Here is a 23,924-nt window from a genome sequence, read left to right on the forward strand (position 1 = left end):
ATTTTTTTGAAAATCCTTAGTTTCAGTTTAGTTTTGATTAGTTTCAGTTATAGTTTTAGTTGTGTTTGCAATAATTAAGTTTCATCATATCAGTCATGCTCTTCTGCTCATCCTTGGGTATGTTGCTATTCCAGCTACCATACCCTGCACCCCGAACAGGTCGCCTGTCTGTCGCAGGGCTAACACGCAGAGACAGACAACTCACATTCCCACCTATGGGTTCTTTAAATAAATAAATGAATAAAGGCAGATGAACAACCATTGATACCAGGCAACTATAAAATGTATATCTTGGCCCCAATTAGACTTTTAACTCTTGCAGCACCGGGTGTTCGTAATTTTGTTTCAAGTGAATTGATAAACTTTTTGAAGGCAATTGACTCACACAGTTATGTAGATATCCCCGTCCTGTTGTCTCGGGATGCATCACGCTGCCTTGCCTTAGCGTCTGTTTCTGGGGAAGAGGGTTGAGTGTGCTCCCTTACCTTCTCAAGGTAAGCTAGGTTAGCCTTCTTGTGTGAGCTTTTCAAGTGCACTTTAAGGTTTGTGGGAATTTTTCCCCTTTAGAAATGTCCCTCATTATTTGTCTCTTTCCACTACAAGACACTTGCTTTATCCAAAACACAGTCATATTCAAAGCAATCCCAAATTGGACTCTGGCGCTTTCTCCCGACTTTTCCTGACATGATTCTGCGCGTGGACGGAGCAGCAACACAGACGACTCGACTAACGTACTGCCACCTGCTGGCATTATGAGACACAGCAAGAATAAATCTGGAAACTAAACTTCATTTTCACCCTTGACTATTGTATGACACGCACACATCAATGAAAACTAAACACATTTTTGCTATAAATTCAGTTAATTTTAGTTAGTTTTGTGAACACTCATTACAGTTTTAGTTAGTTTTCCTTTTGTTGTTTTTATTTTTATTTCTGTTAACGAAAATGTTTTTTCACTTCTAGTTTTCGTTATTTCGTTAGTTTTCGTTAACAATAATAACCCTGAGACACACGTTCGTTTCCTTTCCTAGCTTCTTCTGACATGAACGAAAAATTAATGTAGAGGTGTCTTGTCAACTGAGCAAGTTGAGTTGTAATGGCATTGTAGAAATTTTGCATTTTAAATGTACAATGTTAAATAATTTTAGCTTCAAGTGAAAACTTGAAACTTTCGGCTTCTGCTTTGGCCTAGATTCTTTCATTGTGTGTTAAGGTGATCTTTGGAACAGATTCTTGATTTACTCTTCATGTATAAAGTGTTGCGAACATGCACAACATAACATTAAAGATATTAGCATCCACTATCTAATAATACATAAAGCTTAGGGCAACTTTTAACTCCTCCACTGTTCCCAGACAGATTCCTATTCTGCTCATTTGTGGCTCCATGTTTTTATTTTGGGTTCCTTAATATTCTTTTTTACAGTTTAAAGTAAACCTTTTTCATGCTACATGGACTTTTTAAACACCTAATTTTCCTGTTAATTGCAGCGTAGTCATGTCCGTTGTTTTATAAGTGGTTAAGTGGTGACATCCAATAGACTCAAATAAATTTGTCTCTCCTGGGTTTTGTGTCTTTGATGTGGTCCAGGTGTGTTCATCCCTTAATTTTTTCCACTTTGTACATTTCCTAACATCCATTCCAACAGTTTCAGAAACCTTCCTCCTGTAATTTCCTGATATTTGTGAGTACTTATATTGATGCTGGGATAATTATTCATCCTAGTTAGGCAATGTTTGTTATTCTCTCACTAATAAATTCAAAAACTACATAAAAATAGTTGGAAAATGCACAGGAGGCAGGCTGAGCAGGCCAATCATGAAGTTGAATTTCTAGGGGCACAGCAGTTTTTGCTGTTGGTTCCAGAGTACAATTTCAGGGGAGTTTACGGCTATGGCGTCCATTTACCGTTGAAGCATAAATGCCCACTATGTCTGTGCAATGTAAGACTGCACCAGTGTTTGAGTACTGCAGCTAATGGTAGCATTTACCAAAGGAAGAGATAACTGTGGAAATTATTTTACCTGACCTTTAGTGTTTTTAGCACAAATTTCAACTCATTTTAATTTTTGAATTCTGTAAGAACACTTATTTTGAAATTTCATTACATTTACTTTATCTGCCAGTTCTGTTTGTTGTAACTTTTGCTGGCTTTTCACCAGGAGAAATAAAGGATAATAATAAAAATATTTCAACAGCTTCCTCCCTTCCATCTGTCTCTTTAACGGATGTGCCGATCTGAATGAAACTTTGGATGAACACTGTCAAACGTATAGCAATTATTAACTGCCATATGTTTTTTAAAAATAATTTATTATGAATCCATTGTGATGTTTATACTGATCATCACCCCGCGAGTAGAGAAGGGGATTAGGACCACTGGAAATAAAAGTGGGGGATGTCTTTTTTTTCCCCCAGAAAAAAAAAGTCAGTTCTGTTAGTATTAGAGCAAAGCTCTACTTTTATTTACTTTCAATGTTAGAATACATCTAAACTGTTTCTAGGGTTATAAAATTTTTTAAATGCCACTACCCTTTACATACTTCTAGCTGACACATACTTGTCTACAGTAATGTGTTATTTTTCGGTCTGCTGCATGATAATTATTTTAAAGTGTTGCTGCAGCAAGTGTCAGAATGTCTAATTTCTTTTCTACATTGTTTCCTCTGTGTAATTAGCTCCACCAGTGACTTTATGTAAAATAGTTATGCCAAGTTTTAATTGATTAAAAGTCAGCGTGTTATTGCAAGGAAGAACAATGTAGATCCAATTAGCACTGTAATGTGTAAACATGAACACTAACTCCCATGGTGCACCAGGGTCTGAATGTGTGTGTGTATGTTATTCAGTGATCAGCCTCATTTCTTAATCATCACTTTCTGCTCCAGATGAGACTTTATGAGGGGACTAAATTGCCTTAAAGGGATTTCTTATTAAAGGGATTACACCCATGTAATCCCCTTTGTCCCAGCGGACCCCCAAAAAACCTGAACACACACACAAACATACATAACCAGATTAGCATGTGGAAATAAATGTGCACAATCTTTTTTGATATGCTACAAATGAAAACACACATGTTAAATAGCAGAGCACAACCATCACACCTTTGAAACTTGTGTACCTAATTATGTGTGTGTGTAAATGTGCGTCACACAAGCTGTGTTTGTGCATTTCTAACCTTGACAGGAATTTGTTTGTGCAAGCTGCGTGTTTTGCTTTTGCAAGCACCAGTGTGTGTTCATGTGTGTTTGCGTGTAAGCGTAACGCTGTGGTTTAGATGGCGCTTGCTCGTCTCATCCCCAATTAACGAAGACAAATCCGCTTCCATCGCCACTAATGAGAGTCTTTAAGGTGAAGGGACTCTGTATTTATTTAATAAGAGGGAGCTTATTTATTCCATTTCCATAAGAAAGACAAAATGCTGCTGATTCTCCACGGCTGACAAGGGACGGATTAGAGGAGCGGGATGAGAGGAGAAGAAAGAGCAGGAGAGAAGGGATGAAAGAGAGAGGGGTGGAGGTGTTAGTTGGCCTGTTAAAAATATAATACTAGTGTAGCATTCCTAGAGCGATTATATTGATTTGAACTGTGAGCAAGAGGGGCTGCAGTGTTAAAGAGATGACCCAATCAAAAACAGTGGTCAAAATCATAGCCCATTCTACCAAATGGTAGGGCTTCTAAATTATCCTACTCTTTAAGGTTATTACTGTTTTTTTCTGTCCAGACCATAACACTCACAAGAGGAGTGATTGTAGTAACGCTTAGCACCGTGGCTTTGTTGTGCAACTTCCCCGTCCTAAGTTTAAGATGGGGAGAGTAGCAAAAGGACCCCAGCCCAGAGCAAAGCAGGTGTCAATGATAACAGATATGACACTGATAGCTCAGGTGGAGGTGGGTTGCAAAGCACCTTGCAGGTGTGCAGCAACTTTGAGCAGGCTAAACTAGATTTCCCAAATGGATGCATAGAAGAACATTACAACAGTAAGATTATCTAATCTGCTAGGCTTGTGGCAGAGCTCGACTTTTTGACCTGCCTGAAAGTATAATATTTTACATATAGCCATTCTTTTACTACACAGATTGATTAGTAAATACTCAGATGGTACCATCTTTACTTAACAAGGTCACTTACCAATAAAATATAACATGTCAAAGAGAAAATAAAAAAAAGAAAAGAAGAATTCATTAGACGTGAATATTTTGCAATAAACTGATGCATTTGCCTTTTCCAAGAGATTTTTCTGTTAAGTAAGAGTCTTAATTGCGTCTCTTTTCTGCTTGCTCAATAACTCCATCTACAGCAGACTTTTAATGCATGCTCAATGCATTTTGTCTTTTCTTCCTGAGGGAAAATCTTCAATCCTACCAGTTCTACAAAAGTGTGCATTGTGAGATGGATTGCCTTTATTGTATTGGTGGAAGTAGAAGAGTGACAGAGGGGAACAGGGTGAATTTAGGAATCAAAGGAACAGCATGGGATATAGAGATATGGAACTATGGATTGAAAAATAGCCGTGGAGTAAAGGGTGGAGGAGAAAGAAAGATGACAAGCTGCGGAGTAGGAGGACGAAGAATCAGCAAAAAAAAGATGAAAATGATACCCCAAAGAACAGAATTTCAGCAATTAACAATTTCCGAACTGTCCAAAAACCAACAGCCATTGCTTCTCCATATTTGAGATTTGAGTGTTTTTCAGCACACACAAATTCTTCACTGGTTTGTGGGACCAATTATTAAAATAAATGACAAATAATAAACAGTAAACTATGAGCCAAGAAATTAAAGATTGTGTAGAAACAAAAGAAAGAACGAAAAGGGTTTTACAGGATGATTTTTAGCAACGCTTTATTTCTGCAGGTGGAGCTCACTGGTAGCAGTGTGTTTGACTACATCCACCCTGGCGATCATGTGGAGATGGCAGAGCAGCTTGGGATGAAACTTCCTCCAGGCCGAGGGATGTCTCTATCCCAGGGAGCAGTCAACGAAGACGGGGCTTCTTCGGCTTCTTCATCGTCACACTCTGAGACGCCCGAACCAGGTAGGTAAACATGGGAGAGTGGCTTCAAATTAGGAAACTTTATTTGTATTTTTGCCACAGATCCTCAAGCTGAGAAAAGAAGTTACAAAGGTTCAAACAGGACAATACTTACGACTGCTGTGAAGTACTTCACCATCAAAATTAAGCAATCCATTTGAGTTCTAGAGGCTTGAAAAATGAAATTGACAACAGGCTTTGCTTTTTAAGAGATTGATGACTGACCTTGATAAAACCAAAGGAGAATTGCAATGACTCTGACTAAACCAGACAACTCAAGACTTTTGACTCAGAAAGCTTCTATATTCTCTTGAAAAGTAGGGTGTATACCTCACCCCTGACGTCGTTGCCCACCTCTCAATTTTAAATACACTTAGTCATTGAGGGTTAGCAGGAGGGACTATGCGCTTACCTGCTGCTCCTTGGCAGGTAGCTCCATGCCCTCCTGGGTTTTAATTGCACCTTAGAACACATATGCATCAACACTACAATGAGCGGGTGGAGGGAGGTTTGGAGGTTTGTTTGGTTTGTTTGTTTTTTTTTCTCCATACAGGTGACCCAGGAGTTTTTTTTTTTTTTTTTTTTGTCTCTCTTCCCCCCCCTTCTCACCGTCTCTTCTCCCCTTTGGTTTTCTTTCTTTCTCTCCCCCTCTCTCTCTCATTCATTCCCCCTGTCCTATTTATTAAAAAAAAAAAAAAAAAAAAAAAAAAAAAAATGACAAAGGATGAACTGAAGCTCTGCCATCACGTAATGTCGCATACTGCTGTTTCTGATGTCATTTAGAAAAAAAAAAAAAAAAGAAAAGTATGCAGATAAACCTTTTTGGACTAGATTTTTCAGGAAGTTTCTCCTGAAGCTAGATGAAATCAAAGTTTGTAACAGACTGATTGAAAGACATTGAAATAGCATTGGGGAGCACTTTATATGGCAGTCAAATTGTAGGTGTTAGCCTCAGCAGAATATCTGAACGGTCTCGGGTCTAGATGTTTGAGTCTGAATTATGTCGTCAAGGTGATGCATGCAGGAAAAAAATGACCAGTCAAAAGTGTAAACATATGTTTTTGATCCTGTTAAGCTGGCCATTTAAACATGGGAGTCAGTGATGCTTCTGTGTTGGCTCCATTTTTCAGTCTGCAGGGTTCTCCTTGGTCGCAACCCATTTCTCGCTAACATTCTCTAACCTTGGTGCTTCTATCGTTTGCTGAATGTTTGAACAAATTGATTCAACACACTGTAGAGCCATCACTGCTATAAACTGGGAAAGGACACATTTCTCATTGGAATTCTTTGCCTTGTCTCCTCCATCCCTCCATCCATTTATCCCTCCATCCTCTCCTGCACCACATGTTCAAGACTTTTTACCTTACAAACGCTTTGGATTGTGCTCTCTCTCTCTTTCACTTTCTCCCTCTCTCATGCTGATGATAATTTAAGTATTAGGGGAAAATCCATTTATAAATTAAACAAAATGACTTGATATCCATCGAGTCCCTTAGTTCATCAGCCTGTTCAAACAAGGAGTTGAAGATTGGCTTCGCGGCAGCCGGGGTCTTCGGAGACGGCACCGTAATTAGATCTGCCGCGGATTTATTCTTGGCTGATTGGTGCAGCTGATGGATGGGTGGGGGCTTTAAATTAATTGAAGTTCCACATTTGAGGTTTTTGTTCCCCCAGTTTTTTTTTTCCTTTGACATTCTGCAAACCTCTAACCTGGTCTCCCCACCCTCCAAACTGGATATGTATAGGGAGATAGGATAAGAGCACATGTATGTGGTCATCAGCATCTTTTTGTCTGACGAGAAAGAAAAGCAGCAGAAATTAAACATGTATAGGCAGAAAATAATACAAATGGGAGTTTACATGAATTTCTTTGTGATTCCTAAGTTAATTCAACCACACGATGAAAAAGAGCAAAAGAGAAAAGCAAGGAAACGAGGACAAAGGTGTTTGTTCTCCCATGTTAATTTGCCTAGAGAGATGGAAAGAAAGAGAGGCAGGGGATGTAGGGACATGTTTGAATGTGCATGAGTGCTTAGCAATGTTAATTTGTCCAGAGAAAGAGAGAGAAAAGGGAGGGAGAGGTTTCAGGCAGACATATATGGATGTGAAAGAGTGATCCCCAATGATAACTTGACCAGAGAGAGAGGAAGAGGGAGGATTAGGATTCATGTATGTGTTATTTAATGTTAATTTGGAAAAGGAAGGGGTGCAGCAGAGCTTGTATGAATTTGTATGAGTTTTTCTCAGGAGAAGAAGGGGCTTATTTCAGGTGTCCAGGGTAACAGTGCTGTTCATCTCAACCTCCAGTATTGTAAATTGGATGTTTTTCAGTTCTTTCACTGGTGCTTTTTTCTCTGAGTTGGATTGTTTCTGCAATGAGATTTTGGGGCATCGGTCTGTCCTGTATCTTTTTCCTTGACTCTACAGCCACACTAAGGGTGGGTGATATCCTTCTGCTGTGATTAGGACTGTAGCCGCAAACCTGGTCTACATCACTTTTGAATCTCCTGGTTGGCTGGATACTTTCTGTGTGGACTTTAGATGTTCTTTGTGCACCTCCATGGGTTTTTTGTCATTAGGGGTTGAGGAAGGATCAAAAAGCCGGAACAAACTAAAACTGAGTTCAATTTTATTTACATAGCCCCAAGTTACTACAACAGCTGCCTCAAGGCACATTATATTGTAAGGCAAAGACCCTACAGTAATTCAGAGAAGACAGAAAAAAACCCAACAATCAGATGACCTCCTATGGGCGATCTCTTTGGCGACAGTGGGAAGGAAAAACTCCCTTTTAATATTTGCTAAAACTGATTGGGGTGGAAGTTCAACAAAGTACAACAAAGACCAGAACATACAGCAAAGAAACCAAAGATTTAAAATTCTTTAACAATGACAAACGTGAAATAAATCCACAGGCTGACAAAGAACTTTTTATTCTTCTTCAGCGATTGACACCATCAATCAAGTGTATTACACTCATCTTGTAAAAGAATCCATGCGCCAATGTTCTTACCCCTGTAAATCTATATGTAGTATAATCATAGATATCCACTTTGAATCATATAATCTTTGATCAGAGCAGTTGTGAGAAAATATGTTAATACTGGTCAGTTCTCTATGAAAACTCACCTGAGAAACAGCAGCTTTATTCTGAAAAAAGCCTTACCCTTATCCTCAATCCTAAGGTTTTAAATCTCTAATTGCTCTCATCTACTAACTGGAAGGTTGGTGGTTCAGTTCCTGGCTGTTACAGTCTGCATGCCAAATATCCTTGGGCAAGATACTAACCCCAAGTTGCTCTCCGATGCGTCTGTCAGAGAATGAATGCATGTCATTCTTAGATAGAAAGCTTTTAAGTATAGAAAGAATGCGTGAATTGGGCATCTTTGATTTGATTCTACAGCAGTGAAACAATACTAAAGGGAAACTTTTTTTTTTTTTTATTCAGTAATTTACAGAATTTGATTGTGAATCTCAAATCATCTCATTTCAAAGCCAAGTCAAAACAGCCCTTTTGTTTCAAAGGAACTTACTGTTCCACGGTACAAAGCAAGAAATTAGGTTCAGATCAGACAGGGTCATTATAGTCAAAAAGCAGAAATCATTTTTTCCTCATTTCTATCTAAAATGAGTTGTATTTGGTGATATGGGACTTCCCCACCATTCTGCATCCATGTTGAAATCCACAGGGAGAGAAAGCAACAGAAGGATCTCAGCACAGAACAGAGAAGCTTCAGAAACAGCAGATATGGAGGTGGGTTGTAAATGGGCTTGCAGAATATAGGGTTAGCCAGTTGTATATTTAGATATCAATTAGCTGATCTACTGGTGTGCCTGATGTATCGCTATGCTCCATTAATTATAAATGATATCTACAACAGAATACAAGACCATGTTTCTGCAGAAAGCAAAATCTGCATCATGACCGGTTTTTATTTATAAATTCCAATTTGATACAAGACGTGAACTCCAGCATTTGCTCACTGCAGATGGCCATGAATGTTTATGGTTTATGTTTAAAAGATTATATTATTATTTGCGGAATGACTTTAGGAAAGACTCTGATCAGTCACAAAGATGCTCTGCAGCAGGTCAATGAGCCAAGATATCTGAGGAGACACCTACAAAGCTAAGATAACAGCATAAGCAGATTTCCAGTTAACTGCCTACAACTTAATGTCCTGTTTGCTAAATAAAGGAGACTCCGTCCGCATTTCAAGAAACCAAAAGTTGTCTTTTCCATGTGAAGTTTGCCAGTTTCAATTTGAAAAAGAATTAACTGGCTTTACCTCATTGGTTGCTCTGTTGTAATATATCAGAAAGCTGACCCCATCATTTTAATTACAGTCACGCTCATAAAGTATTGAAATTGGAGTTAAAACACGAGATGACCTTGGAGGAGAGAGTTTCCTTTGAAGCTCAACGCTTCTATTTTCAACACCCTCTTGCAGTTAAAGAGAGTCATCTTTAAAAGCGCATGACGCAATTTGACTAATATCAGTCAAACTGAGCCTGAGAGGCTCAGCATCTCTAACTGTTCTGAAGGGTGAGTGGTTGAAAATTATTACTCCTAAGTGTAATTCAGAGTCTCAGAGAGGAGGAAAACTCTCCATGCAGCTCTTATTTTCTCTCACTTCAGTATCTTCTTTACATATCATCAGTTCAGGGTCACATAGACTTCGGGAATGTATCTGATGTGTGCTGGCTGTTGACTTTGACCTTTGACATTCTTACAATGAAGGAGGTGGTTAATGGTTGCATGTTTTGGCACAGCTGTAAGATTTTGGCAATGGTAAGGTTTTTGAAAACTTATTTTGTGGCAGTAAGGCTGCTACAGGTTTTTTGGACAAATTCTATAGTCTTTTGCTGCAATACTGAAGGTTTTGCTAGATTTAATCAGTGCATTTATAATATAATTTCTAATGATTATATTGTTAAAGACAGGTTTGTGTTTAAGTCTAGTGTTTTTGTCGCACCATGGAAATTTGTAGCATGACCAAAGGAGTGCTTCGCTAAAATTGTAAGATCTTGCCTCAAACAAAAGACCAGTTACTAAAACTCATCCTCATCATCTAATACCTATTAAACAGAAAGCTTTTCAGATTCTTAAAAATCCTGAAATGTTGCATTCTTACTAACCTGTTACACAAAATGAATATCAAACATGTAATTTAGCATTGAGTAAGTGTAAATGCTCTGACCTTTAGTTTTAATCTGTTCAATTTCCTTGCTCCAAGGCAGCCATTAGTTTGAGTACTTTTCTTTGTTTAATCTTTCAAAAACCATTTAAACTTGGGGAAAGTCTAAAGGAAGATCAGTAACTTGTCACTGTTAAATTTGAGCCAACTTGGATAATTGTATACAGCACAGCACATCTCATGCAGTTTGATTTGCTACACTGATGTAGTAAGTCATCAGTGGAAACCTATTGTTAAATGACACTTATAAGGGGAATTACTGTCTGCCACAAAGTAATTTCAACCAGTCGGATTTAAGGCATAGATAGAAGGAGAAACCAGCGACAGCTTCGAAAACTAGCAAGTAGTCAGTGTACCAAGCTATAGAGTTAGCATGTTGTTAAGTGATTAGGGATATCTGGTATCCCCATGTTCATGTTTTTCCTACATCATCATAATAATGTTAGTCAACATTGCCATTGGCAAATGCTGTCTTGTGAGCATTCAGTTAGCATTAGCCAAGAAGTTAGCTAAAAGCTGCTTTTACTGCTTTATTGCTTTTATTAAAAAAGCAACGCGAGTAAGCTAAATTTGGCTAACAGCAAACCAAGTTTCACTTAAAATGCTTACTATTTGCTCCAGATGAACTATATTTTATATGAGCAATATCATTTTTTCCCTTTTTCCCCACATTGCAAAGCTACAATATCACAATAATGTAATGGTAACTTGCAATGTTAATCATGGACCAACAAGATAAACAGGGTGATATCATTTACAGCTATTATTAAACACTTTTTGTTATCATTGTAGGAATATTTGCTGGCAGCTTCTCATTCTCTGCAAGCATATAGCTTTTATCTCGGCAAGATTTAATTTGTCAAAAGTGTGATGGTGATTTTGCAAATCGGGTGAAAGCCCAGCTGCCTTACAATGTCATATAGATGCTTATATAAAAATAGCACTACTGCCTCTGGATATTCAGCAACTGAATAGTAACTGAATTTGACACTCACATTCACATCCCTCTTGCAATATTCGAGGTTCTGTTAGTGTTAGACACATGATTTAATTGTTTCTCCCATGAGTTTGTGAAAGGGAGCGCATCTTTCAATCCATCACCTAGAGAATTTGATCCTGTTTTGCTTTTAGAGGTTTGCTGTTCAGCAACATTCTAACATCTCTGATGTCAAAGTGATTTTTGAACACAGCAAGAGGGCAAGATTTCAAAAACCATCCCTTCTTCAAACTGCATGACCACACAATGATGACACCTCTGACAGAAAAATGACAGTGAGTTTATACATCCGTCATTTCCTTTGCCTTATTATCCAAACTCAAGATTAGGTCTTTGCTGCTTTAATGATCTGATGTGCCTTCAGGCTTCAGTACGCCTTAGACTATCTCTGCCTGAGCAGGAAGAAAACACCCGAGACGAGGCATGTATGGTCACGTTTCCAGAATCATGACAACAGTTTCAGTTTTTCTTACTGTTTATGTCTTCAAGTTAAAATTTAGCTTGAATAGTTGACTCGAAGGACAAAGCAGTACCTACATGGTTTGCCTTTGAGCCACCTGCCTTCTTATTTACACTCACTTTCATTCTCATTCACTCCATCTTCATAAAAGCTTGCATTTAATGGAGTATTTATTTCAATTTTCTCTCATCAGAGGGCAGAATTACTAAGAAAACCAGCCCAGTTTCAAAGTCTTTCTGGAAGTAAGAGTAATTCTGCCCTCCAGGAAAACACCATAAGTTCTCCATTACTAGCTCCTTGCGGTCTAATTGTCCGCGGCATTGCCTTATTTCAACATCATAAGTCTTTGATTATTGTTGCTAATTATGCTATTAGCACAATGGAGGGGAATAATTCGTCATAATCACTCACATTTATCATAATTATCCAAGTTTACAGTCACCTACGTTTAATGTCATGTAGAGTAGCCATTGGCAGCGGCTGCTGCCCAAGGACTAATTTACTGTGTGTGTGTGTGTGTTCGGTAGTCGAGTGTGTTTGTATTTGCATTTGAAATGTCACTTGTACTCCAGGACAGGAGGCAAAGGTCAAATCTGGAGGGATATTTACACATGTACACTGTTCTCTTGTATTACACACTCTAGTTGTCATTCACCTCTTTCTTCAAGCCTCATTTTCTCAAATATTTTTGTTTTCCTCAAAGGCCTTTAAAAAGAGCTTGATGCCAACTGTATGTAAGAAATTCTAATGTGCTGTGCATCATATAGAGCACTATAGCTAGGTAGCAAACAAAAGTTTCTGGGTTTTTCTTAGCAGCTTGCTTTGGTAATGTTGTCCAAGCATTTTGAGGTGTGGTGATTGATATGGATTCAGACTCCAGTCACTGAAAGAAAAAAGAAATTCTCCCAAATCCACCTCAGTTTCTTTGTATGAGCACAAATGAAAATGAACTTTTCAAAATATAATGCACCTTTCACTCCTGATTTTTGTGAGCTGAGTATGTGATCATTTTGATTTGTGGTCAAATTCATACGTGCTTCTAGCAAAGCAAACCCGCACACTTTCTTTCGTCAGTTGTGTGTTTGGCTGTTTTCTCTACCTCAGTGTTGGTTTTATCTTTTTATTACCAGCTTTATTTCGTAATATCTCACTCACTGACCACTAGGAGGGACTTCAGTCCTCCTCTATTGCAACGTATTAGCTATTACAATTTTTTTATGGCAAGTGTAAAAAAAGTTTGTATAAGGACCAGGACACTGCAGCCTGTGTCCAATGTGTGTATCTTTGATTTTTAGCTTTCACTTTATGCGGCAGTGGCTTCCCAAGAAAGTTCTTGGTTCGTGTTTTTCCGGTCCATGCTTGTTAGATTTCTTGGTGATTCTTTCTGGATTGGCAGAAACCTGAAGTTGGATAACTGCTTGGTTAGGCTTAGAAAACATCATGGTTAAAATAATAATAATGGATTGCATTTATGTAGCGCTTTTTGAGACCCTCAAAGCACTTTACAATTCCACTATTCATTCACTCTCACACACTAGTGGAGACAGCTATGGTTGTAGCCACAGCTGCCCTGGGGCAGACTGACAGAAGCAAGGCTGCCATATCGCGACATCGGCCCCTCTGGCCATCACCAGTAGGTGAAGTGTCTTGCCGAAGGACACAACGACCGAGACTGTCCGAGCCAGGGCTCGAACCGACGACCTTCTGATTACAAGACGAACTGCCAACCCTTGAGCCACAATCGAAGTGTAAAATATACTTGTCCACCGTGTTAATCTTGCATATTGATAAACTGATTCTCAAGATTGCACAGTGCTAAGGGCAATCACACTACCACAGGTTGTGCAGTGGCAGGTTACACCCGTTACAAGCTAGGCCGGTGAGCTGATTGTTTCTAGATAATGATCAAGGTTAATACATGATTGTTTTTCTTCAGTAAACTAATTAGTGAGGGATAGCTCACTCTCACAAGCAGAGTTGCCAACAGTCTTAACACAAAAAGGAATTTTTTCAGTCTCAAAGTCTTGCATAAAGCTGTTCTGTTTTTCAGACCTGGTAAATGATTTCTATACAGCAGGTCCTCTAAAATCCACACTCAGTGGCAAAATTAGTCACAATGGATTTTCTGAAAGTGCCCAGATTAATTAAATCAGTGTCTTTTTTTTTTAAGCAAAGCAATAAAACCACTTGAGGCAAACAAAGAACTTTCAGAAGCAGAGGATTATTACTAGAGCAAAATTATCCGTTTGGTTAAGTTTTATTAAACCGCCACCCGCTCGCCACCGCTCTAAATGGAATCTTTAGAGTACACAATGGACAATCACACACCATTATTATTAGAGTTTTCTAATTAGGCTTCTTAACGAGGACAGGGCTGTTTACAATGGAAGCCGGAGCTGTTCAGATAACGGCAGCAGAGGACAGGACGGCACCGGACGGCAAATAAAGCGTTCCTCACTGCTATCTTTCTGTCACAGCAATGATAACATGGGAACTCTTCAAGGTCCAACACTCAACTTTTAATTGTGTGTGAGAGTGAGTGAGCTCAAACTAAGTTTAGAGAGTGATATGTCACACATGGTGAAGAGGTCTGCCCCTGACGGTGCAAAGAGAAAACGATGTGTTAAAGTTTCAGTATTACAGCACAGGAATAAGAAAAGACTAACTAAAGGAAGGAAAGTACAAGCAGGGGAAGAAATTAAGAAATAATGTTTAGCAGGTCCCTGAAATATAATAGAAAACAAGGATAGAGAGTGCAAAAACTAAACAGGAACAAAAATTGATCCAGTTTAAAACAGGAAGGACGAATGGGGTAAACTGGAGGAACTTAAGTGAATAAATAATAGACCAGAAAAGAAAGGCCCTATATAGCACTTTATCATATGGAAGGAAGAAAGGAAGGAAAAAATGGATAAGCATTTGACTATGGAAGGATGTGGAAATGCATTTTACAGCAAGTTTACCAATGGTATGAATGAAAGAAGAAAAGAAGGAAGGAAAGAATGTCAAAGATGGGCATGAAGGTTAACATGGATAGATTTAGTGAAAACTAAAAAGGGACAAAAAACAAAAATGGATCCAGTTTAATAAAAGGAAAGCAACAGAAAGAGTAAATTGGAGGCTTAATCAAGAAGGTATCTAACAAGTGTAAACACAATGGGACAGAGGGAAGGAAGCAAGGAAAAGCTGATATTTCAAGTGATGAAGATAGATTAAAAAGGGGGGCATGAAGCTTGAACCGAACATCCCAGCTCTAAGGTCGCAAGTCTGTACCCACATAAGATCACATTAGCATGATGGCAAGATGAGCTATTCTTATTTCCCGGAGACTTACTCTGACTCTAACCGTACCCTAAACCTGAAGCCAATGAGAGGCCTTCCATTATCTGTTCAGGGTAGTTTGCCCCAACAACGTATAAGCAGCACACACTGTGTTTGATTTATACACACTGGAACAGCAAATATGGATTCATCCGAGGCTGAAAAAAACTAAATAAGACATTTCCTCCTGTTTGTTAAATGTCTCTTACAGATGAACTTGAAGTTTCACAGCCAACACTCCGTGACCGGCAACCGATCTGTCCACGTTCTTGTCTCTATCAGAGCTAGGCGATGACCCTCTTCAAAGCCTCAGTAGAAGTAGTAATCATGTAAAACAGCGGGTGCACGTCTGTTCCATCTGATCAGAGACAATAAGTCATAGTTTGTGTTCATCAGGAGCCAGAGCAACTCTTCACAGACATGTTTGTAAAACCAGTTAGCAGCTCACTGAACACGGCCGCCACATCTATTCCTCCTCACGCCTTCCTCTGATTACGGATGCTAATCTGTTCAGTTCATCCATCTGCCCCTCTCTCTGCTGCCGCCTGGATTCAATTACACCAAGCATGCGCCTCGCTCTGTTGTCCCCGTCCTCTCTGTTTCTTCTTCCTTCTCATCGTGTTCTGCTTCTTGTGTTGTTGTTTTTTGTTTTTTTTGTACTTCCCTTTCTTGTTTGGTTGTCTTTTATCTGGGGACGCTGCGCTCGTCTGGCCAAACATGAACAGAGAGACGAGGAGAGAGATAGAAATTAAAAGAAAAGAAATAACAACAGAAGGACTCAGAGACACAGAGGAAGAAAAGTGAAGACTGAGTTATGAATTAATTTAACATGGAAATGGGCTCTTTAGAAAAAACTGTCCTGAACAGTGATGGAAGTTGCAGTGATGCAACTTTGAAAGACCACTGGTTAAATGTATTAAAATGTGTTTATAATTGTGTTGTTGAGTGACAAATATTTGCAACATGCAATAAGAAGTTACAAGTCCGTTTGAAGTTAGTTGTTAATCAAATGCTGATAATTTTATAGTCATATTGTTAGCTGCTAGTCAAACCCTAAAAAAGCACGTTATTCCAGTGTGGCCGATAAACCTAAAACCAAAAGATTTACATTATGAGGAGCAAAACCAGTGATGCACTGGCAACCCGCCTAGGGTGTATGCCACCTCTCGCCATATGCGTGCTGGCTCCAATTCTTCTAAATGGCAAACAAACCTATATATTAATGATCAGCTATAATGCTTTTAATATTTCAGTGTGTTCAGCATGTATTCCATATTTTCATTTTTAGTCATAATTAGGGTAACCAAAGAAATCTGGAATCATTAGCTATAGAAAATTTCCCAAAGCATCCTGCATTGTAGGGCTGCCACAAACGATTATTTTGATAGTCGACTAGTCACCGATTATTTTTGCGATTAGTCGACTAATCAGATCATCATCCATTGGACGTAAAACTACAGCTTATTGCACCAGCAGCATCTGCTCTTATATAACTATCATTAGCTTACAGCTTTAAGTGTTTAAGGTCTGTGCTAACTAAAAATAAAGACAAGATGATAGTTTATTAAATTTTAATGAAATTTGCAGATTGTTTCGGTGAAGTTTAATAAACTCCTTGCTATCTAAAATATAACAGGACACTGGAGTATATTCTGGAGCATCTCACACTTCTGATAATCAGTTGTCTGCTTGATGTTTATTCAGCTGTGTAAAAACTATAACTTTAATCTCAGACAAACTGATTTACTCAGGAACAAATAAAATACTAAAAAAAAAGCCAAACAATAACATTTTAAGTTATCTAAGTGACTCATATATATATTTAACCTGAGTAGCGAAAGACGGCGGTGGGTTTGAAAACGATTTGCGGGGAGTCCGGTGTTCTCACGGCGCTAGTGAGCCTAGCCCCCGGCTCGCTAACGAGCTAGTGGGTAACAGATGTCTCCGAAAACGTCGGAGCGCTTTTGAAAATATGTGTCCTGATAAACTGAGCAGATATTTGAGGTTTACACAGCTACATTCTCGCCTGAAAATATGTTAAACGTTTATTTTGTGACCCAGAAAGAATAATAAGAGTAACATTAAAACTAACTAGCTGCCGCCATTGTTGGAAACTGCGCTGGGCCGCGCTATGAATTCTGGGACACAGCTGCTTCTTCTTCTTCTTCTTCTTCGGGGTTTAACGGTAGCTGACATCCTTGTACATGCAATGCTGCCATCTTCTGTTTCAGTCCGTTATTACACTCTTAAATCCTGCCACTTATTCCTGCGTCTTTTGTGATCTTACAAAGTTTCAAACGACGCGTCGACTATTAAATCAGTCGTCGACGATTTTGATAGTCGACGTAATCGTGACTAGTCGACAAATCGTGGCAGCCCTACTGCATTGGCAAGCTAGCATTTTTTTTTTCGGGGTAAGATAGATTGTTTAACTTGTCTATGATCTGCTCTATGATTTTGCAAGGAACTGCAAAGAAGGTTCTTTGGTGTCCAGGTTGACAGATGAGTTCAGGCAGGAGTCTCTGTTAATTATGATGTTTGCAGATGACACTGTGATCTGTAGTGAGAGTAGGGAGCAGTTGGAAGAGAGCCTGGAGAGGTGGAGGTATGCTTTGGAGAGAAGAGGAATGAAAGCCAGTAGAAGTACAACAGAATACATGTGCGAGTGAGAGGGAGGCAGGTGGAACAGTAAAGCCTGGGTGATTTGTGACAGAGGGAAGCTAGAGTGAAAGAGAATGTTTACAAGCTGGTAGTGCGACTGGTTGTATATATGCAGGTGACAGAAATGATGAAATGCTAAGGTTTTCACTGGGAGTGACCAGGATGCGCAGGATTAGAAATAAGCAGATCAGAGGGACAGCTCAGGTTGTTGTTTTGGAGACAAAGTTAGAGCGGCAAGGTTGAGATGGTTTGGACATGTGCAGAAGAGTTGCAGTGGATGTATGGGACAAAGGATGCTTTGTTCATATGGGGGTATTTGTCCAGGCCAAGACTTAAAAAGTCCAAAACTAGGATTCCAGTATAACCATCTCTGAGCTATAATCATCTGTCTGGAAATATGCTATATAAATAAATTTGAACCTTGAACCACTCTCTGAATGTAGATTGCTTACAAGCGGTTTAACTTCTATTTTGGCTTTAATTCAGTAAAAAAGAAAACTAACAGACCATTTCTTATTGGGCTGCTTGTGTGTCTAACACTTCATATTCACAAGGTTTAAGCTTCTTCCTCCTCAGGTTTTAGTTTTTACAAAAAGAAAAGAAAAGATCCAGCACCCTGCTATGTTTGGCTAAAAAACAATGCAGGATAGGAGTGTTATAAGGTGCTGGACACTGTATTTTATTTGTGACACCACTGTTGTCACTGAAAATGTCAGAGGAAGAGCCCGTTGGGAAATCTCATATTTGCTTTGTCTGTTTGTATTTGTTTTTGGCTTGTTTTGTTTTTTCTTTAGCATGACTGGGACCAAAAGCTATGGATTTATCTGCTTCACATCTGCATGTGTGGCACACATGCAAGTACAGTTCTAACCCACCTCTGCTTTAATTCGTCACTCGTGATCTTTTGACATTTCTCTGTACTTCTTCTACTTCTTGCATTGTGCATTTCATCTAATTCCCCCATTACTTAGCACTTAGTTCAGGGGTGTACGACAGACGTGTCCTTGATCCAACACAGCTGATTTAAATGACTAAATGACCTCCTCAACATGTCTTGAGGTTCTCCAGAGGCCTGGTAATGAACTCATCATTTGATTCAGGTGTGTTGATGCAGGGTATCTAAAACCTGTAGGACACCGGCCCTTGAGGCCTGGAGTTGCCCACCCCGACTTAGTTTCGCCTACACCAAGTAGCGTATCGGGCAGTTAACGATCTCCATTGACGTCGGTCAGTGGCGACTGCTTTGGCTTCGTCCCAGGTGATGTCGACGATTTTCAGATCATCCGGGCTCAGATCATCAGATCGTCCTGGCAAGCCTGGATGAGAAAGGACGAGGGTTGGGCGTGGGGTTAGCAACTCCACCCTGCAAAACCGACTGCTACAGAATCAGCAATGTATGGAATTCACTCATATTATACATTTTTAGATTTGAAGTTTAGTTATTCATTTGCACTATTGTCCCTAATCAGGCTAAGCGGCAACACAAAGGCTCAATAAATAAGCCCAGGTTTACCATTCTAACAAGGTTCACATAACAGGTGGTGTTGGCAGCATGTAACCAGTTACAGTGGATAGTGGAGTAGCAGAAGAGTCTGAGGCTATGGTTCTCCCCTGTGTGATTGTTGGGGTTTCCTTCTATTACTGTAGGATCTTTCCTTACAATATAAAGTGCTTCTTGGTGACTGTAATTGAATTGAAAAAAGGTGCAGTGTCTACCCCATGTAAGAGATGAGTTGCTACCCAAGTGGAGGAGTTAAAGTATCTCGGGGTTTTGTCCAAGAGTGAGGGGACAGACAGATTGATGCCAGTGCTGGAGTGGTCTGTTGTGGTGAAGAGACTAGGAAAGCAGAGGTGTCGATTTACAGATCGATCGATGTTCCTACCCACACCTATGTCCATGAGCTGTGGGAACTGCCTGAAAGAATTAGACTGGAGATATAAACAGTAGAAATGACTTTCCTCTGAAGGCTGTCTGGGCTCGGCCTTAGAGATAGAGTGCAGAGCTTGGTAATTCTGGAGGGGCTGAGTAGAGATGCTAGGAGTCAGCTGAGATGATATGGGCATCTGCCTCCTGGACCCCTCTTAGGTGAGATGAGTCAAGCATGACTTGTAGCAAGAGGAGCTCCCTGAGGCATCCGCAAAACATGCTGGAGAGATTGCGTCTCATCATCTAACTCCCGTTTCATCATATAAATAGTACGATCATAAATGACGCAGGTGTCACAGGTTTAAGACACTGGAAGATGTCGCTGCATTTACAATTGTTTGTTCTGTAAAGTAAATACGCAGTAATGCATAATAGGGTTGCACAGTTAATTGAATTCTCATTTCAGTGATTGACATGATTTTGGCTTCCCACAATTAAATGAAAATGATTGAACAATATTAAAAATGCATGCTCTGCCAATACAACACAAACGAAAAATACACTTGATTTACTTGTGGCCAAATAGCCCAATCTATAAAACTTTACTCTAAAAGGCATTTAGCTTGTCCACATGGGCAGCAGCAAATTTCCACTTGAAGGTGTCAGTTTTAGATTAGGGGTTTCTTTCTCGATCAGCACCCTCTCAAGTCCAAGGCAATGTGAAGCTTGCTTCAAAAAAATAAATCAGTTCAAAGAAATCATTAAAAGCCCCAAATTACCATGACATTCATGCCCCTGATTATTGTACATTTCTGACCACAACTGTAACAATTAATGATTTTGCAATATTAGGGCTCATAGAGCAATGAAATGGCTTTAAAGCTTCTGAAAGAAAAAAAGTGAAGTGAAGTTGTTCCTAAAAATCTATATTGCTTATTGATGTTTGTCAAGGAAAGACAAAAACTTTAAATGGTCTTTAAAACATTGACCCTGCCACTACCTGCATAGGGGGCCCATAAGATTTTCTGAGTATGTATATGTCTTTAAAAGAGACCTGATTTGTCAGGTAGGCAGTGTTTTGGTGGGGGTTGACCTCTTAGGTGTGCAGCATTAATTATTATGCCGATGTAACCCAGTAACCAGTAACCCCCTTTCCAAAATTCCAAAAACCTGAAGTTGACTGAATTGTGGAGTTAAAGCCCCAAATCCTGCTTCACAGTAGCCGGTTCAGGACTAACGCAAGAACTAAACTGTCACTCTCTTTCTCTCTGCAGTCTCCTGACTTTGGCTTGTTTTGCCCTTGTTTTCTGTCTTTCTCCTCCCTTTTGGGCTTTCCAGCAGGAGTCACGTCTCTCTCTGTCTCTGGAAGTAATTATGCAGGTTGCAGATACAGACAATTGCCTATTATCTCTGCGTTGTGTATGCGTGTGTCATTGTGACCTCCGACCTCAGTCAGAACAAAGACGAGCTGTCAGTCTCATCATCCGTATCAGGGAAAACAAATTGTCTGTTCATTTACCCTCCACCTCAGACTCCACGTCTTCCCTCCTTTCCTCAACCCTATTGTCTCTATACTTTGTGGACAATGGTATGCGGACACTTGAATGTGTCATTATGTAAAACATGAGACGCAGACACGCTGATCATTAATGCACTGCTCTCTCCAGCACATGAGGGTTCCTGTCACTGGTACCTAACCAAAATATACAGATCTGCCTTCAAACTTTTGACCTTTTTTGTTGCTTTGTAATCGTTCATCTTCTTTTTTGTCTTTGTTTCACAACCATTCTGTCTTCCCTTTCCCCCCGTCTTTTCATAGGTAGATCAGCTCCCAAAAGAGAAAGTGGAAAAGCTAAATACAGCTTAGAAAAGCCTTAGTCCTATCACAGGGAGATCACTGAGAAAGAAGAGGAGGGAGGAGGAGGGAGGAAGATGAAACGAGGGGTTGAGGGATATCTCAGAGGAGGAAATACAGGAGTCAAAAGAGACCAGGAGAGACAAAGCTAGGACTGAGGTGTCTCAAGGCTATTAGAGCACTGTTTGATTTGAGCTCACTGTCCTGATAAGACTGTCAAAATAAAAGTATCTTTTTTTTATCACTGTAGTGAAAAAGGAGAGGAAATGTGGGGAGGATGCACTGGGGGAGGAAAGGAAATGGAGAAAGTGAGGTGAGGAAGAGGAGGAGGAGAAGTGGAGGTGTGTTACAGATTATATATGAAAAAAACTTTAGTTCCCAGGCTTTAAACAATGTGGGAAAGGTTTTGAGGGAATCTACTGTTACACACACGAACACACAAACTTTGTAAAGCTTTGTAAAAAACTGTACAGGAATCTGACTGAATCCTTCTTCATTGCGTCCTCTTCCTCAATTTCGTCTCTGCCTTGTTCTTCAGATCATTTTCCTTCCTCAGTACAGACAGTACAGCTCCTATCTTCCACTCTCACTCATTTTCCTCCTCTTTCTTCTCCTTTCCACTGTTGTCTCGTCCTCTTTTTCCTCTCCGTCTTTACTCCCAACTTCGTAGTCTTCATCATCTCCTTCCCTCTTCCTCCATCCATTTCTTTTTGTCCTCTGCCTTTACCTCCTCTATCTCCTCTTTTTTCTCCTTGCTTCTTTATCTCTCCCACCTCCTCCTCGTCTTCACTCCCCATACTTGTCTTCCTTCAAACCTCTCCCCTCTGATTTCTTAAGCCCTCTTTTCCTATCTTCTTTTTCCAACCAGTATCTCCGCTCTTCTCTTCCTCCACATTTTTAAAAAATCACTTCCTATTTCTGCCCCTGCTTCTTTCCTTCTGTCTTTCCTTCTTTCCTTCCTCATCCCTCTTCTTCGCCCTTTCGCTGCCTGTTCTCCATTCCCCTGTAGCACCTCCTCCACTTTCATATACCAAACTGTTATCGCTTGGACTTTTCTTCCTGACACAATTTGTCAAATCCTGCCTGATAGAAAACACATTCTATTCATAAGGCAAGTCTCGCCTCCTGCCTTTCCCTCCTCCACCTCTTCCTCCCCTCCTCTCCCTCCTGACACTAGCAATTCAATTACAGCCATGGAGGCGATAGTGAGCCGGAGAGGCAGGAATATGACAGGACAGTTACAGAGTGTTTACACAATTAAACTTTTCTTTGACAATAGTCTCTCCCTGTGATGAATACCTAGCTCGCTTGTGCTTTCCGTGTGTGTGTGTGTGTGTGTGTGTGTGTGTGTGTGACCCCATATTTAGATTATTCCTGCTCTTATATATGTATATACTGTGTTTGGAAGAAAGTGCACTGCGGCACATCCTTCATGGTTGCCTGTCTGATCTCCCATGGGTCTGCTCTGCCTTGTGGTTCAGTGTTTCCCAGAGAATTAGATTGCATTTATGGCTTCAGTGTGGGCAGTGGCACACACATCCATTTCTATGTGTATGAATCGAAGCAAGCCCACAGTATCTTAGGTAAGTAAATAATGTACTTTTTATAACAATGATGAAGAGATGTACCTCTTCCGGCTGCTCCGTTTAGGATTCGCCACAGGGAATCATCTACCTACATCTCACCCGATCCCTGCCATCCTTGTCTGTCCCACCGACCGTCTGCATGTCCTTCTTCATGACATCCATGAATCTCCTCTGTGGTCTTTCTGTGGTCTGCAGATCGCTTCAGCCTTTCCTCTCTAACTGTCAATTCTGGTCACTCCTAACCTGTCACCTCTCCTGCCTTTTTATAATTGCCAACACAACCCTACATTATAGCAGGTCTCTTTACTCACAAATCACCCCTAACACTTGTCTCCAACCACTTCCGCTTTGCCTACACTCTCTTCTTCCTTACTTCGCTCTGTCTGTTGCTTTGGATAGCTGACCTGAGCTATTTTGCTTCTCTCCAGAGCATACCTCCACCTCCAGGCTCTCTTCCACCTGCTCCTTACTCTCAATACAGATCACAGTGTCCCTGTGAGCATCATGGTCCACTGACACTCTTGCCTGACCTCACTTGTCAACTCCTCCATCACCACTGCAAACAAGAGCGGGCTCAGAGACTATCCCACCCCCACCTTGAACCCGTCTGTCACCTCACCACTGTCTTGCTGTTTTGATGCAAGTCTTGCATCATCCTCACAAATCTCACCCATTACTTCAAGATATGGCTCATTAGTCACGCAGAATCAGTTACAGTACCAGTAGAAGCTTTTTACAACTTAACATGTTGCGCCTCTTCTGTTAAAGTACACAGGACACTAAAAGTTCTGTCCAGTGTTTTCTAAGCTGATTTTCAATACTGTATGTATGTATTTCTCATAGAACTTCCCTATGATCATTCCCTAACTCTTCCTAGTATCTCAAATTGAAAGTATCAATCACCTCTGGCCTGATCCACTTTTTCTTTCTGCCATTT

At 40.0% G+C, this 23,924-nt stretch overlaps 1 protein-coding gene across 6 annotated transcripts in view; it reads left to right on the top strand.

Moving 5' to 3' along the window:
• npas3 (neuronal PAS domain protein 3) overlaps window positions 1-23,924 on the top strand; it is a 390,159-nt gene that overhangs the window by 322,665 nt on the left and 43,570 nt on the right. For all 6 annotated transcript variants that reach the window (XM_082516529.1, XM_082516527.1, XM_082516528.1 and 3 more), the window contains one exon: window positions 4,865-5,045. In XM_082516529.1, the coding sequence (XP_082372655.1) occupies window positions 4,865-5,045 (181 nt within the window). The remainder of the gene's footprint in view (window positions 1-4,864; window positions 5,046-23,924) is intronic.

Source organism: Aulonocara stuartgranti, assembly GCF_965226115.1.
Source record: "Aulonocara stuartgranti genome assembly, chromosome: 19".
Taxonomy (NCBI): Eukaryota; Metazoa; Chordata; class Actinopteri; order Cichliformes; family Cichlidae; genus Aulonocara; species Aulonocara stuartgranti.